Source organism: Arachis ipaensis, chromosome B5 (genome assembly GCF_059453495.1).
Source record: "Arachis ipaensis isolate K30076 ecotype BB chromosome B5, ASM5945349v1, whole genome shotgun sequence".
NCBI classification, from domain to species: Eukaryota; Viridiplantae; Streptophyta; class Magnoliopsida; order Fabales; family Fabaceae; genus Arachis; species Arachis ipaensis.
The window spans coordinates 4,155,022-4,173,018 of NC_142440.1; the positions used below are offsets into that span (position 1 = coordinate 4,155,022).

Consider the following 17,997-nt stretch of genomic DNA (forward strand, 5'->3'; position numbering starts at 1 on the left):
TAAATATATTTTTTTTGTGTGTTTAACAAAATTTCAGTAGTAAAAATAAAAAAATTAGAAAAATATAAATATTTTTAAAAAATTACAATTTACATTTTTTAAAGGTCTTTTTTACTTAAAAAAAGAAAATATCTTTAATATAATAAATAAACAAAGAAGTACGTTTATATTATTGTACCCAAAATTGTTGAGAAAATTTTGCGTTAGACTTACAGGTAGATGATGAAAAAAGGGTTCTAAGTAAATCCCTAGAAATTTACAATAATGAATTTATAGATACTTTTCTTAATGGTATAGAAGATAGAAGGATAATTATGTCCAATATTATAATTTTTAATGATCTTTAAGCGTAACAATTTATGGATGAAAGACTAAAGAAAAATGAAGAGTAAAGACTTATGGCAAGGAGAAATAATTAGGTGTTTTTGGAGCAGTGTCACGTATAGGAAAAAAAAATAAGATTGGATGACAATGATAAAGATGATGATAATAATATAAAGGTAAAATTGAAAAAGAAAAAGAAAAAGAAAAGGTTAACCATTTGTTGATTATAAAAAAAGGTTAATGATAAAGTCATAAAGGTATTTCAATATCACTCTTGAAATTGAATCAAGTTAAATCTTAGAGTTATTTTGAAAATTTTTCAAAAACAAAAAAAAGAGTTGAAGTTAAATACTTAATAGTCTTAAATAGTGATAATGATGCATAAGAGAAAATAAATATAATTAACTAAAACCAAATTCACGTATTAATAATATGAATATATATCATTGAAGTGACATTTCATATTTCACATTCAATGCAATTTGCAACCATGATAATGTTACAGGATATATCCTTTTGGCTATAGATTACATAGATGATAATGTTAAAGCAAAAAATGAAAGTTACAAACATATGTTCACCTTTGTTCAAGTGTAAAATCAAAATCAGACAAGGTTCCTCTACCACTAGCAAATTTCTTCATGGTGCCCAACGTTGGGGTGGCTGATTCTTTCTCTTCCAATGCAAAAGCTTTCCCACTTTGCTTTGATCCCTCGTTACAATTTCCCTTGGCAATCCACAGCAGAATCTTCTTTTCAGGGCTTAGAACAGAGTCGATATTCTTATGTATCTGGTTTTTTTGTAGGTTCTTCTGGTTCTTGTTTTTGTTCTTGTTCTTCTTCTTGCGCTCAACTTGTCCAATGCATGAGACCTTGGGAGAGGAGGGTTCCTTAGCACTGAAGCTTGTACCCCTTTTGTGGTTTCTTCGAGCTTCCTTCGGAATTATAGAAACTGGCGATCGACGAGGACTCAGACTCGGATTGCCCATTGAGGCTACAGGTTCTTTTGGAAGAAACTTTAAGAATTTGTTCTTAATTTGAGATAGTTTCTCCATTTTTTTTAAAACTGGAATTAGAACTTAGTGCTCCAACTTTCAATGGCACTTATATATAGTGTCATGATGCTAGACAACATAGCAGCACAATATATAGACGTCTAAACAAACAGACAAACAATTATAATAGAGAAATGTTTTTAGAATATCTTAGTCATTTATGTAGAAATAAACTATCTTTAAATTTCGGTCTGACTCCTAATGTCATATATAGTTTAATATAACAAGTCCGGTAATAGCATATTACATAAGAAAAGTGGAGGGGAAATTGGAGAAAGACTGAGAGTATAGTTAGTAACTTTAATATTGAATTATTGATCACATATTCATATTAGAGAAGTGGCGTGCAGTTATAGTAAAGTAATTAAGAGAAATGAAGGCTGCAGATCCTGTTGCCGGCAGCATAAAATATATAGCTTGGATTTTCTCTCATCTATAGAAACGCTCCACTTGTTTGGAGGCAGGAATTTAGGCATAATTAAACAAGATCTACAAGCATGTTATTACATTTTTTAAAATTGTGATGTGTTAGGGAATCGCAATCATATTTCAAAAGCACCATTTTTTTTTCGTGTTGTGTGTTCCTTCTCTTTGTTGTATAGAAAGTCTTGTGAGAATAGGTACAGAAGTCAGAACATCAGAAACGGTAAAAACTCCGATCTAAATCAGACAAATATTAATGTATCTCTTTCCTGTATGCCACTTCATAACATACCACTAATACTCTATTTAATCACCTTCCACTTGTTCTAAGAACAAGTAAAATAACTTGCACGATAGTTACTAAAATGATTATTATGCTTGCAGATAAAGTAGTTTCTTACACGTAAACATTACATTAATTATAACGATTATCATCTTTGTTTGTTCTCGCCATTTTTTCTTTAATCGATGACTTAGATCCACGACACAAGGGCTCTATGGAAAAATATGATCAACTGACATGACAACGGCCACTTGATTCAGTGGAAGATCAGAATCTGATTTATCGCGATCAGACAACGGACATCACTTTGCTTAAAGTCCGTATCTTACATTTGTTACAAACAGATATATTTTACAATGATCCACCATTAAAGGCTTAACATTGAACATGAACTAGAAGTGGTGCAAAGACACCAACAGAAAATAAAGCCAGGCTCAAAATGTTCAATTATAAAAGCAGAATTTGAAATCAGAGTTCCACAAACTGCTGCTAATTCTCAACAGGAAATCTAATACTTTAGGCAAATAAATACTATGAAAACCAAATAGACTTGATCATAGTCATTTCCTTGTTGCCTCGTGTTTCCCCGACCTCCTCATCCTTGGATATTTTTCCAGTGATGCTTGAATTTGCAGCAGTCACGTTCATATCACTATTCACAATTAGCCTTTTTAAATTAGAAAACTAGCAACAAGTTATCATTGATCCAAGGTTTTAAACCATGTTTTGGAAAATTGAAACATGCTTTAGCTAAATGTATTCTTAAACTAATGTCGAACTGGTGGATTTTCTGAATTATCAATAGACAGAAGTATATTTACTCCGCTTCATTTTAGCTGTGACAGTTTACCTCAGCGAGTGCTCCTATCATCCTTGTCACTTGTTTGTGGGGTGTATTGGCTGGTTGATGATGGTGAATAACCAGGTTGACTTGGTGAGTATCCCGTACTGGGGCTGCAAATGATAAAAAAACAGACACAGCAATAACCAACCAAGCTCAGAAATATGGCTCCGGACAATAACCAACCATGTTTGTATAGGTGCATACCTGTATTGTGGAGAGCTTGGGCTATAGTCCGGGCTTGCACCAGAATTATTATATGGGCTACAGAATATGCAAAATTATGAATAAGCCACATTAAGGGTATATACATATACAGAAAATAAAACTTCCCATTGGTTGAGTGGATACTAAGTGAAGTTCACTAACCTGCTGGGGCTGTATGTTGGGCTTGATGGAGAATAAGATGGAGATGTTGGAGAATATGATGGAGATGTTGGGCTGCAAAATATAGTTAATTGTTATGTATTTAGTTGGAGTAAACAGTTGTCACTATAGGATAAAATTTGTTTTAAATGTTTCCATTGCTTGACCAAAAAAAAATGTTTCCATTGAAAAGTTGCTGTCCAGAAAACCAGAACTGAAGTTTCAAGAGAATGACTCACCTGTAGTTTGGAGATGTTGGACTATACGGGCTTGACGGAGACAATCTAGGGCTACTTGGAGAATATGCCAAGGAAGGACTATACTTTGCAGACTGTGGATTGTAACTGGGAGAAGTAGGACTATAACTGGGAGAAGTGGGGCTATAACTAGGTGATGTGGGGCTATAACCAGGAGAGGTGGGGCTGTACGCAGGTGATGTGGGACTGTATGAAGGTGATGTAGGACTGTATGAAGGTGATGTTGGGCTATATGAAGGAGAAGTAGGACTATATGAAGGTGATGTTGGGCTATATGAAGGAGAAGTAGGACTGTATGCAGGGGATGTTGGGCTGTAGGCAGGTGAAGTTGGGCTGTAGGCAGGTGAGGTGGGGCTGTAGCTTGGTGAGGTGGGGCTATAGCTTGGGGAGGTGGGGCTGTAGCTTGGAGAAGTTGGGCTGTAGCTTGGTGAGGTGGGAGAGTATGATGGACTAGTAGGAGAATAAGCTGGACTTGTAGGACTATATCCTGGAGAACTAGGACTATACGTGGGAGAGGTAGGGCTGTAGCCTGGAGAGGTGGGGCTGTAGCCAGGCGAGGTCGGGCTGTAGCCAGGAGAGGTAGGGCTATATCCAGGTGATGATGGACTATATCCCGGTGATGATGGACTGTACCCCGGGGATGAAGTAGGAGAGAAAGCCATTCCACCAACATAAGGTGAAAACTGTGCATCACTAGTTGGTGACAGGCGCAGATTTGGGCTCAACAAATAACTTGGAGACATCAAGCCTTCATGATAGGGAGTTCCAGAAATTGGGGAACGAGCAGGCGTCATGCCAAAATCAAGACCATCCATATAGCTAGGTAGCTGGAGCTCAATAGCATTCTTAAGCATTTCATCATTTAGATACAGAGCACATTCTCCAGTTCCAATAGGGGCAAGCTGACCTAACATAATATTTTCAGTGACTCCCCTCAAGTAATCAGTCTCGGCATATACTGCAGCATCAAGGAGAATGTCAACTGTCTCTTCAAATGAGCATCTCATCATTGGCCCGGTATCATTCCTGTTGATACCATGACGTGTAATAGCCATCAAATGCCCCCGATAAGTCATGGTATCACAAAGAATAGCCAGATGCCTGTAGTTCACATAAGAACCATCAAAAGAAATGACAACACGCAGTTCATCAAGCAGAGCTTTTCGGACTGCCTCAATTCCAAGAACTTCGATAACTTCAATCAAATGGTTGCTTGTGGTCCTCTTGGCATCAACATGCTCATGGCACATCACAGCTAAAAGATTGACACCTTCTGTATCAAGTGCCCATTCCTCATGAGTTTTAAAACCTTCAATCTCGTCAAATTTCTGAACTTTGGTGGGTTTTATAAAAACTTTGTTGATGTCTGGAATGCCACGTAAGGTCATTTCAGTCAGCATGTTGCTTTCTATTTTCTTTAAGAAAACATCATCTTCAGCCGACTCATCCTGAATCTCTCCCTTGGGAGCTTCATCATTCATAATACGGATACGAAGTATAAGCTTTTCAGCATTGTCATCATTAAAAATACATTGCAGATCAGAATCAAATTCAAGGTTAATCTTCTCAGCAATGTCAGCCATACTCAACTTCTTATCCACCATCATTTCACGATTCAGTTCTATGCGAAGCAACCAAGGTGACATTTTATCAAGAGGAACTTCTTCATCGGGCATTTCAAAGTAAGACTTCACAAAATCAACATCTTCTTCAATTATTGTACTCTGGGGGTCTGGATCATACCAAACCTCTGTAGCCTGAGTCACACTCCTAAGAGTAGTATATTCTAAAGCACACTGCACACCCTTGGCCCTTTCTTTAGTCTTGCCAGTCTCGGGATTCAAAAATACCGACAAAGAAGGTGTTTTGATCCTCTTTGCAACATTAATGATTTCCCTTAACCTCGGAACACCAAGTGTAACGTTCTTAGCACTAACACCAGCATAGTGGAAGGTGTTGAGAGTCATCTGAGTAGCAGGCTCACCAATTGATTGCGCTGCTACACAACCAATCATTTCCCCAGAGGCTACAAGTGACTGCAGGAACCTTGATTCTATTTCTCCCACTAGCCACTCAAATGCCTCACGAGAGAGCCTATGTTCTTCCAAAACACGTTTACTAGCAAAAGTGCTGCGGAGCAAAATATTGAACAAGAGGGTAGCATTCTTCTGAGCTTCTTGACTCAAGGGATCTTCACCTGGAACAACCTTAAGTCTCTCTTGTAGCTTATCAATAGCTTCCACGACTTCCATTGGATGCATATCAGAAGGCCTTCGGAAGTCAACCTTGAACATCTTCTGAGCATTCCAGATAAGCCTCCTTAGATTAACAGGTAGTGGCAGAGAACTGTCACCAGTAGTGGCTATCTCAGTTGCAAGTTGAAGTCTATCATTTTCAAGCTTTTGAACTTCAGCCTCAAACACATTGCGAAACTCTCTGATGGTTTTCAAGTCTTCTATAGGCTCTTCTAGCATGTAAGTGGGCCTCCAGTTTTCATCATCAAACTCATACTTAAAGGCCCTCTCAAATTCTGACTTCTTCATTTTCAGTGAATCCAACTTCTGTGTTTCTATCCAAACTGCATCCATACCATCTTCTCCATAAAGAAATTGTATAACATCTCCCAAAGAGTTCCTAACTGTCCCATCATACTTAACCATGATGTCTTCCATAGCCTTCACAAGCCGTCTCTGGATGTACCCAGTTTCAGAAGTCTTCACTGCAGTATCAATAAGACCTTCTCGACCTCCCATGGCATGGAAAAAGAACTCCTGAGGGGTAAGTCCACGGAGATATGAGTTCTCCACAAAGCCACGACTTTCAGGCCCATAATCATCTTTTGTAAAGTGGGGCAGTGTCCGATCTATAAACCCATATGGAATTCTCTTCCCCTCAACATTCTGCTGTCCCACACAAGCAGTCATCTGAGATATATTGATAAAACTTCCTTTGGAGCCTGCTGTGACCATTGCTTTTAGATTATTGCTCTCGGATAAACTTCTTTGTGCACTGTTTCCAGCATCATCTCGAGCTTTATTCAGTGCCTAAAATCATCAACACAACATAAGATTCAAACAAAGCAAATTCACTGACATAGCAAAATGACAGCCAATATAATGGAATTACCTGATTCACTCTATTTTCAAAGGTATCCATCATTGTCCGACCAGGTTCAGGGTCCAGATTTTTTTCTTGAGCCTTCCTAATGAGTTGCTTCACTTCCTCCTTAGCCTTTGATATAGTCTGGTTAATAACCTCCATAGTCGAAGCATCAGCAATTGTATCACCAATTCCCATGCTAAACGCATTCTGCAAAAGCCAGTAGTTTACAAGCCACTGAGTATGGCCAAGAAATTTACGAGCTGCATCAGGGCCAACCTCTTCCCTGTATTCGAGCAGAGAGTCAGTTGCAGGGGAAAAACAAAAAGGAAAGCAATTGAATATGACAGTCTCCCCAGAGCCAAACAAAATTTTCATAAATATAGTTGGAACATTTCATTTTCACCCCTCTTTACAAAAAAGTTGAAAAGGTGCTTATTGATTGTTGTTAAGGTGAATGGGACACATGATATACCACAGCTAGTAATTTCAAAAGGCATATGTATCATTATTGTATGCTGGAGCTGCATACCAGATGACGTGAATTAGACTTCCAGTAGATGTACCAAGTGTCTTTTTGCAAAGAGTTCCAGTAAGTAATTCTCCCTTCTCAATTCTGACCAAGGTATCCCCAGGGGTTATGGATCCCCGTTCACTATCATTGTGCCAGCTTGAAACTCTTGTTAAATTTATTTGTTTAGGAATGATGAGATTGAAAACTTGTTTCCCAGTCCACAATGGCTCTGGCTTCAATATTGTAGGAGTCGGAACTTTCCCATCAAAATCTTCCCACCACATCAAAATGTTCATAAAAACATCCTGTAAAATAAAATCATGTGTCAGACTTCTGAGTTCTGAATAACTTGTACAACAACCACAATACTAAAGTCAATTGCAGCTAAAGAGAAATTCAATGCACATTACCTTTGTGATGAAGGTATCTCTCTTTGTGATTTTTCTGCATCCTAAGAGTGTATCTTGCACAATTCCCATTACAGGCCTGTTTGATTGAGGTGACACAATGCATTTAGGCACCATCATAAGCTCCAACACCTCTGCTCTTGTTTCAAATGACTGAGGAACATGCATATTCATTTCATCCCCATCAAAATCAGCATTATAAGGGGAAGTTACAGACAGATTAAGCCGGAACGTAGAATAAGGCATGATTTTGATTCTATGCCCCATGATAGACATTTTATGAAGACTAGGCTGACGATTGAAGAGAACAAAGTCTCCGTCATTCAAATGACGCTCGACCTGAGACCACAACATCATTATGACTATTAGAACACACATCAAATATTAACCAAAAAAAGCCTAGCATATAAAAAATTCTGTAGTCTATAAACAATACCTTGTACCCAAGCTCTAAATGATGATCACTACTTTTCTTCAAATATCTGAGATCAAGTCTTTGCCCATCATCACGAATGATGTACTTAGCACCAGTTTTTCCAGGTGGAGGATGGGGTCCATACTCAACAAGTTCCTTCAACCTGATTTTCAAGTTTCAAATAGGTTCCCTTATAAAATCCCCAAAATGCTTGAAACACAAGAAAATGGAAAAATATATCCAGATGACAACCTTTCAATGTTATATGGAGTCACAGTCTCAGGATAAGTAAGGTTCAGAGCGATACTCCATGGTACCCCCAATTGATCGATGTTAATGGTTGGATCTGGTGTAATCACTGTTCGGGCAGAAAAATCAACTCTTTTTCCCATCAAGTTTCCTCTAATCCGACCTTCCTTTGCCTTGAGCCTGCTACATATTGATTTGATAGGCCTTCCGGATCTCTGGGTAGCCTGCAAAGTAAAGGAAATCAACATATATGTAACTTCAAGCATTATCAGAAGTTTGAAATCAACTGAGATTAAAGGATGCATATCATGTCACTATTGAAAGGCAATCATACTCTTGGCAACCCAGGCAACTCATTGTCAAAATATGTGGCTATGTGGAACTGCAACAACTGAGCAAACTCAAGTATAATATGGGCAGGTGATCCATTCCTCTCTTGTCTCTTCAAATTCTCATTGTGCCTGATGATCATGGCCAACTGATGGGTCAAATCATCCTGTGGATATCAGAAACAAAAATGTCAGCATTAGAAACACAAGGATAATTGCAGCATAAGATTACAGTTTTCGAAACAAACATTATTGGTCGTACAATCAGTGGCAAGAGATAATTAGATAAAAAGGAGGAATTTGCGAAGACCACATAAAAAGTTGTTTGAAAACACTTGCCTCACTCCTTGAGGATGTGTCCATCATAACAGAAGGTCTCACAGGTGGAGGTGGAATTGGGAGAACTTGTAAAATCATCCAGTCTGGTCGGGCATACTTGGGATCCAAGCCCAATAATTTGCAGTCCTCATCACTTATTCTTTTTAGAACACCAAGAACCTTCAACAATATAACAGTCACCAACTACATAAGTCTCGGGCACCAACAGACACATCATATATTCACAATTTGAATAAATTACCCTTTCTGCAGTAAGAAGCTGCTTCCTTTCCCCAGGTTCAGGAAGCTGTTCCTGATCATCACTCTTCTTCCTTTGAGATTTGTACTCTGCAGTCATCTTCATACCATCGATGGTGATCTTAGGCTGCTGAGCACCACAGCCGCCACGGCTCTTTTTAACCGGCTCGTCTGTGTCGTGACCACCAGCAAGGTCAATCTCGTCACCACCTTCACACTTGCTTTTGTTCTTACAAGCATCCAAAATCTTCTTCAGCTTATTTTTCGGATTCCTAATCTTCGTAGCCTGTTTAAACTTATGGTCATTCTGCACCAAACAAAATATAAGCATCAAACATCATCTTCCCGTACACTCACAATAAAGATAACATTAAACAAACTTTCATATAAACATTCATATCTAATTCCAGCTATTAAACGTCAACAACAGTTCACAATCGAATTGGAACACAGCTTCAGTTAATAAAAGACCTCATCGGCTAAAATCTTGGAGCAGTTGAAGCAAACACAACGCATTATGGAGAGAACCGTCTTCATAAATCCAATGTGAAACATTGGCTTAGCCAGCTCCAAGTGACCGAAATGCCCCGGGCACTCGGCCATACCAGCCGTGCAAGTCTCACACTTCAACTTCTTATCAATGGTTCCAAGGCGAGGGTCGCTCAACCCTCCAACTTTGGGTTTCCCCCTCTCCGTAGTCTCGCCGTGCTCAATTTGCACCACAGACATTTGTCTCTGCAAAAAACAAACCAAGAAAATTTTTAAAAAATATATAATTATAGTAACAACAATATAAGCTCAAAATAAACGCTCTTTTCGATTTCTGAAATTCGCAGAGGAGAAATCAGAGTCAAAGGAAAACAAGTTTACAATCTCGTCGGGGCTGATAATTCCGAACTGAACCCTTCGGACTTTGGCGACCTCCGCCGGAGAATAAGGGAACCGAATATCCATGGCGGTGGTGGGGAATGTGGAATTTGTTGCTTCTAGGGTTTCAGAGGAATTGTTTGCTGATTAAACTTCGAATAGCGATGGTAATGATAATAGTGCAATAGCGCTCAGTCTTTTTCAGTTACTGGGTGTTCAAGGCGCGAATCAGATTTAGAGATCGCTGCGAAAACCCTCTTTCTCTCTCTATTGCAGATCAGAGGATTTCTCCTCGCATGGTAGAGAATGAAATTGGGAGCCCTAGCCCTGTATTTATAGACGGAGGGTCACGGTATCCTACGCGTATTTTCTATCGTGCGCTGCATTGCGCAGTTGACCGACTTTTATGTATCCCTTGTGGGCTACTGGGCTTGTGCAAATGGGTGTGTATAAAATAATTACAAATTTCTTACCAAAAAAAAAAATAATAATTACAAATTTGCAACTAAAACTTTAGTTAAGTAGCTATATATGCCTTGTTTTTTAATAGGCTGTATTTGGATTTAAATCTTAACAATAGTCAAATAATAAATAGAATTTTTTTGTGTGTGGTATATGTGAGTGTATCTTAAAATTAGAAATTGTCCAATTCATTCGTCAAAAAAAAATATTTAAACAAAATATTTTTCGAAAATATTTGGACTTGTATTAATAATTTAAAAATATCAAGAGTCAAATTCAAACTTTACCGTATTTTTATTAAACTTTAACATCAAAATAACAATTACATTCTGATATATTCTCAAATAATTTAATTGAAATAAATTTTGACCTTTTTTAAAATAAGATATGTAAGATACTGATATAGGACTATGATATATTTTAAATGTATGTTTAGACTAGTGATTATACACCAAACATATAATTATGTTCTACATTTCGTAGGAATTATTATGGTTTTTTAAAGGATGGCTAAATAAGATAATAATATCTTGTATATGAGTGTTGAGTCAAAAAGATAAAGCTTGAAAGAATATTTTAATGAATTTTTCATCTTTTTAAATTAAACTGAGATAAATTGACTAAATTTGAAGTATAAAAATAATTACAAATGTTGAAATAAATTAAATTAGATATATATTTACTAATGTCATGTGTAATGAGTTCTTTTTTAACACCTTTTAATAAAAAATGTTCGAGATATTGTTACTTTAACTTGTGTGATTCAACTTTATTTCTTTTATTATTTTAGCTAAAAAACCTTTAAATAAGGAAAATACCTAAAATTATTTCCAGAAAACCGCCCTCAAATTTATTAGTTTGGGTTCAAAAGAAAAGTAATTTTACTAGTAAACTCTCATCATTTTTTTTTGTTTTAGCTCTTACGAAAAAGATTGATAATGTTGCCAAATTGTTTTTTTTTTTAATGAAAAATTGTATTTGTTTTTATTTGTATGTAAACCATTAATTGTATGGTTTTGATAACCAAACAACTTATCCAATTGATAGTTATTTGATTATTAGGGGAATTTACTTATTTAAAATGTTTGGAGAAAAATATTATCAGATTATAACTTTTAAAGATTCAAACGCAAATACAACTTTTGTAATTATATATAAACTGTGATAGGATATTACGGAATAGGTTCCACATAAACTGCTACATCTTGACGCGGTTTAGTGGTTTACGTTGAAAGTGATGCGTAAAAAAATCGCGGCATTCTTTAGCAGTTTCTTCAAAAATTGGATGCCTATAAAATCTGCTTGAGGCAGTAGCGGATTATACATTTGGAGAATTTCAACCTTTTGTAGAAAGAGAAAGTAGTGAGAAGATAGAGAGAAAAAGTTGGAGATAGTTTGAGATTTTTGGAGCAATCTCTTCAAGTGGGACCATGGTGGACGAAGGGCGCTTATACTGACTCGATGGTGTTGCTCACTGTAAATCCCGAGTAATTAGTAAATAATTAACCAATAAATTAATTATTATTTAAATAAATAAAAAAATTAAATTTTATAGTTTTATGGAGTAAAAATAATTAAAATATGAATTTTAACACTAATTTTAAAAATTTTGACATAAAATTGGACCATTAAACCAAACTGATTTGACCGGATCCAAACCGGACCCACGGTCCAACTATATAAGACCATGAATCAGCCTTCTTCCCCATCACATAATGAAATTACGCTGAACTTGGGGTGGGAGTAACAAAGGAGAACCCTAACCTAATTCCAATTTCAAATTCACGTAACTTTCAATTCGGAGCTCCAATTGATGAGCTGTCAGCGGCCACGCGTTCGTCTCGGAGTTCTTTTCATTTTTATCCAAACAAAGTGGTAAAAAATTCTGTATATTATGTCCAGTTTCTTTCTCCCTTTCTAAATTTGCGCTTTAGTGTAAGTATTGAGTGATTTTGGTAATTTTGATAGTTTAGGGGTATTCTAGCGGTGAATAATTGTTGGGTTTTGTCCAATTAATCTGTGGGTAAGGTAAGAAATCATTACTTTCTTTCTAATTTGTCAATTTCATGAGATTATGGTATTGAAGATTTGTATGTATATGGAATTATATGATATTAGGTTGTATATATGTGAAATTGAAATCAAATTGGCGAAGTGGTATACTTGAATTGGAGCTTTTGGTGGTTGGAACCTATAGCACTTGATTTGGAACCTTGGAGGCTTGAATTGAGGTGTTTGAGTTTGGGGAGAAATCGGCTAAGGTATGATTTTGGTTTCTCGTAGATAATATATAATGTTTCGTGAAAACATAGACTAGATGACCATAAGATAAGTTGTATGATATGGAAGATTGAGGTTTAGTGACTCATTGTTGGAAATTGTTGAGTAGGTGGTTGAAATGCATGAAATTATAAAATTTTTATATTTGGTTATTTTATTTTTTATTTAATTCTTGTGTTATTCTATGAAATTATAAAAATTTAGTTAGTTTTGCACTTTAAATTATCTATTTTTTAATTTTATATAACATATATTTATATTTTTATGTATTTATTTATAATTTTATATATTATTTTATTATAATTCGATTATTTTAGTTAATTATTTTTTTTTGTGACTAGAAAATAATAACAAAATAAATAAAACAGAGAAAACAAAGAATAAGGAATTGCTTAAGAAGCAAGACAGTTTCGCTAAATGCTACTCTCAGGTTCCTTCTAAGGCAACGAAAATTTCACTTGGTGAGTATGAGTTCTCATCGCCATCTTTGCCATGATGTCTACTACTTTATTTGCATCTTTCAAAATCAACTGGAGGTTAACACACCATTTTCAAGACATGATGTCCCAGATTTTCAGCACTAAAGGATCAACAAAACTAGAGTTATTATAGAATTTATTGACAAGAGTAAAGACATTCACACAATCTGTTTCACAAATAACATCTCTTTGTCCTAAGTCTCAGGCTAAAAGATACCCTTTTCAAATAGCAAATAACTCTCCTTGCAGAATATTACGACTCTCAATCGTTCCCAAACAGTTTTGTTGTCAACTTCCATTTCAATTTTTGTTAACACGGATAAAACCAACACGATCACCAGTATCAGGATAACTTGCATCACAATTAATCTCTTGAATTGTGGAGTCTTTGTCTATCGAAGGTTGCCTTTCGGATTGTGTAATGCACCTACTACTTTTCAAATGTGCATGCTTTCTATCTTTTCTGATTTGGTAGAAACATTTATGGAGGTATTCATGAATGATTTTTATGTATTTGGTGACACATTCGATACATGCTTGCATCACTTGTCGTTAGTTTTGAAAAGATGCAAAGAGACAAATCTAGTTTTAAATTGAAAAAAATGTCATTTCATGGTCATTGAAGGAATTGTTCTTGAATATCAAATGTCAAGTAAAGGTATAGAGGTCGACAAGACTAAGGTGGAAGTAATTGAAAATTACCACCACCCATAAACCAAAACATATTGAACAAATATAATTCTTTTTAGTTGTTGTGTAATTTTTTTGTGCACTGTTTAAAACACGACTTGCATAATAAATTACGTATAACTTGTCCTTTCTTTGACTTAGAATTGCGCCTATGATATAATCACTAGCATCACACATCAATTCAAAAGGTATAGACCAATCAGGAGGAATAATTATTAGTGAACACACGAGTTTGGCTTTCAAAGATTCAAAAACATGCAAGTATTCTTTATTGAAATTAAAAGGAGCTTCTTTAATTAATAAGTTACTTAATGATTTTACAATTTTTGAAAATTTTTTTTATAAACCTCTTATAAAAGCTTGCATGTTTTAAGAAACTTTTAATTGCTTTTACATTTATGGGTGGTAGTAATTTTTTAATTACTTATACCATAACCTTGTCGACCTCTGTACCTTTACTTGAGATTCAATGTCCAAGAATAATTTCTTTAGTGACCACGAAATGACACTTTTTCTATACCTTTTAAAACTAACGACAAATGATGCAAGTATATGTATCGAATTTGTCACCAAATACAGAAAAATCATCAATAAATACCTTTAAAAACTTTTCTACCATATCAGAAAAAACAGAAAGCATGCACATTTGAAAAGTGATAGGTGAGGTTACACAATCAAAAAGGCATTCTTTGATAGGCGAAGACTTAACAACTTTCCATAGACATCCTTTGAAAAGTTAAACTACTATTGAACTTTTAAATCAATGACTTAGTAATTGGAGTAATTCAATGACCAATTCGATTTTCACAACTTTTTTTTTTGTCTTGGGCTAAGCCCAAAAACCCTACCCGAACTCCAACCCACCTAACCCAAGATCCTAAACTAATTCTTCTCCACATCAACGCCACTGCAATTTGCTGGAATATACTCTCATTGTTATTGTTATCTCCCTTATTGCAACGAACATATTCAAGCTCCTTCTTCCATTTAATTAATAATTTGGATCAAGCATAGGTGCAATTGGGTCAAGTATGAATAGGTCTCTCTATTGGCGTCTCCTCCGCACGAAGGTCCACCACAGAGGAAAGAGGAAAAGCTCACAAGGCCGCAGCCATGCTTCACCGGCGATCTTCTTGCTGTCCATTCTATCAACCTCTAATTTTCTCCGAAATTTTGAATTCCATTTGGGCATTGCGTTGGGCCTGTAAAATCTTTGTTTTGACACTTGCAGCTTCCCTTCATCTCTTTTGATGATTCTTGCTAACTCCTTTGGAGGTCTCACACACCATTGTCGCCCCAAAGCTTTCAAAGAAGCCATTTCTGCCACTTTATGTGCCAGTTCATTACCCTCCCTTGGGGAACTTCTGGCTGGTTGTTTATCAGGTCGAATATGTCATTTAACACTGCATCAATCTCTCAAAGCTTGCTTCTTGATTTAATTGTTTAGACTAGTACTAAATTATCTGTCTCAATTAAACATCTCCCTAATTGCATATTTTTATACAGAATCATGGCGTCCCTCATGGCATGAGCTTCAGCAGCTAATGGAGATATTGTTTTGAAGTTCATTGTAGATCCAGATAGAACCTTGCCATCACAGTTCCTTATCACTGCTGCCGATGCTGCTTGACCAGTTTCTTTATCAAACGCTGCATCAATGCTAATCTTCAACCAACCATCTGGCGGTGGCCTCCAGGTAATTCGTTTCCTGTGTCTGTTATTTACTCCTTCTTTTACCTTTTCTTTCTGCTCTGTTGATTGCCTGAATTCTACTTCTTTGCTGGTCGCCGTAATAATTGTTGTCTTTGGGCTGAGCTGTTTATGCTGAAATATAAAAGAATTCCTACCTTTCCAAATAGACCAACTTATGAAAGCCAAGCTGTTGATCCTACTCTGTGTTCCACACCCATCATCAGCCTTCAATCTATTGACTATTGCTAGTAACCACTTCGTGAAAGATGTGACATTATTAGGGGTGGGAGAACATTGAATCTGGGATCCAAACCACACTGCTCTAGTCCATGGGCATAATAACAGTGCATGTTCCACTGTCTCCTCTGCCTCTTGACAAATGCTACAGGTATGATTTTTGACAATTTTCCTCATAAATAGATTATAATTCACAGCAAAAATATTATGACAAGCCTTCTAAAGAAATATTTTCAATTTCTGTGGAATATGCATTCCTCAAATTGTCTTCCATAACTCCTTCAGATCTGTACTTGATGATGCCTGATTTCGAGCTTGAGTTATCTTCTCTGTCCTTGCTAGATGATACCCCGTTTTCACTGTATATTCTCCGTTCGTCTTATATGGCCAGATCAGACTATCTTGCTTATTTATTAGGCTTATTGGTGTCTTCATGATTCTCTCGCCAACCTTATTAGGAAAGATGTTCTGAATTTTCCTCACATTCCAGCCCTCTCCTTCTAACAGGAGTTCCTTCACCTTTATGTTTCTTTCTCCAATTGGGAGTTCTAATCTCCCACTTCCTTCTATCCAATTCTCGTCCCATACATTCACCTCTGATCCATCACCAATGCTCCAGCAACCTTTCCTTCTCAAAAAGTCTCTCCCTTCCAAAATACTGTTCCAAATCCACGAGGCCTCCTTGCTCCTCTTAGCTTCCCAAAAATTGCTATTCGGAAAATAAAGAGCTTTGAGAATTTTTACCCAAATTTCATCCGGATTATTGATAATTCTCCAAGCTTGTTTAGCCAAATAAGCTAAATTATGTACCTCCAAGTCCTTGAAGCCTAATCCTCTATTAAGTTTTCCTGCCGTTATTTTTTCCAACTTTTCCAGTGTATACCCCTTCCTTTACCTTGATTTGACCACCAACACCTAGCGATTTTTGCACTCAGTCGATTACAAAAATTCTTAGGAAACTTTACTACGCTTATAGCATATGACGGTATTGCCTGTATTACTGCCTTAATTAGCACCTCTTTTCCTGCCTAATTCAAAAGGTTTTCTTTCCAACCCTCAATTTTGTTATCTATTCTCTCTTCTATCCATGCTAAAGCTTGGTTTTTAGATCTTCCCCATTTTGCTAGCAAGCCAAGGTATTTTCCCGGATTTTTCCAAGCTGAAATTTCCAAAATTTCTTCTATGTTTACCTTTGTCTGGATTGGAATAGCATTGCCAAAAGAAATTCCCGACTTCTGAAGATTTATCTTCTGGCCCGAGGCTTCCGTATAACAATTAAGGATTTGAATAATCTGGTAACCTCCTCTTCATTTGCCCCTGCAAAAACAATACAGTCATCTGCAAAAAGTAAATGCGTTAATGAAGGAGCATTAGAAGCTGATTTTATTCCTGAGATAATATTCTTGTTCTGGGCCTCATTCATCAAAATAGTAAACACTTCTGCCGCAATGATAAACAGATAGGGAGATAAAGGATCTCCCTGTCTTAAACCTCTTTGTGAAACTATCTTTTTTGATAATTTTTTATTAATTTTAATCCTATAGTTTGCACTCCTCACACAACTCATTACCAACTTAATCCATTTCACTTCAAAACCAAAAGCTTTGAGCACCTCTTCCAAAAAGCTCCATTCAAGTCTATCGTAAGCCTTATTCATATCAAGTTTAATGGCTAGCATATCGACAACATTTTTTCCTTTCCTATCTATTTTATGAAAAGCCTCTTGTACTATAATAATATTATCCTGAATAAGTCTTCCCCCTACAAAATCACTTTGTATCGGAGATACAATATTTCCTAAAAAACCTCTCAATCTTAACACTAAAATCCTGGATATAATTTTATAAATAAAGTTACAACAACTAATAGGTCTAAGATGATTTAGGTTTTCAGAATTCTTAATTTTAGGGATTAAAATAAGGGTGGTTTCACTAATATCATCCGGCATGACTCCATCATCAAAAAAATTCCTCACCACTTCACAAACATCCCTCTTAATAATATCCCAATGCTTTTGATAAAATCTACCATTGAGGCCATCCGGACCTGGTGCTTTCATACCACCCATACTGAAAACAGCTTTCTTAATCTCCTCATCACTTACATCGTCCATAAGGCATTTATTCATCTCATCTGTTACTCTTTTAGGAATT

The 17,997-nt window shown here is 36.2% G+C and overlaps 2 protein-coding genes across 2 annotated transcripts; both read right to left on the minus strand.

Annotated features, from left to right (window-relative positions):
• Positions 1-851: 851 nt before the first annotated feature.
• Positions 852-1,378, minus strand: LOC107639982 (uncharacterized protein At1g76070-like). Its single transcript, XM_016343536.3, has one exon. The coding sequence runs from the start codon at positions 1,376-1,378 to the stop codon at positions 902-904; it is 477 nt and encodes a 158-aa protein (XP_016199022.1). The 3' UTR covers positions 852-901.
• Positions 1,379-2,339: 961 nt separating this feature from the next.
• On the minus strand, positions 2,340-10,319 carry LOC107642539 (DNA-directed RNA polymerase II subunit RPB1). Its single transcript, XM_016345933.3, has 15 exons — positions 10,008-10,319; positions 9,609-9,872; positions 9,142-9,444; positions 8,901-9,059; positions 8,567-8,728; positions 8,236-8,456; positions 8,005-8,146; positions 7,572-7,907; positions 7,180-7,466; positions 6,675-6,933; positions 3,531-6,592; positions 3,295-3,366; positions 3,133-3,189; positions 2,935-3,038; positions 2,340-2,736 (listed from the first exon to the last, which is right to left on the minus strand). The coding sequence occupies exons 1-14, from the start codon at positions 10,089-10,091 to the stop codon at positions 2,936-2,938; spliced, it is 5,511 nt and encodes a 1,836-aa protein (XP_016201419.1). The 5' UTR covers positions 10,092-10,319; the 3' UTR covers positions 2,340-2,736; position 2,935.
• Positions 10,320-17,997: the final 7,678 nt, after the last annotated feature.

Excerpts from the sequence above, each read along its gene's own strand:
- LOC107639982 (XM_016343536.3), bottom strand. The coding sequence starts at position 1,378 with ATGGAGAAACTATCTCAAATTAAGAACAAATTCTTAAAGTTTCTTCCA.
- LOC107642539 (XM_016345933.3), bottom strand. The coding sequence starts at position 10,091 with ATGGATATTCGGTTCCCTTATTCTCCGGCGGAGGTCGCCAAAGTCCGA. Across the intron at positions 9,445-9,608 it reads CCAAGATTTTAGCCGATGAG|AATGACCATAAGTTTAAACA; the intron begins GTCTTTTATTAA and ends TGTTTGGTGCAG. Across the intron at positions 9,060-9,141 it reads AGCTTCTTACTGCAGAAAGG|GTTCTTGGTGTTCTAAAAAG; the intron begins GTAATTTATTCA and ends ATATTGTTGAAG.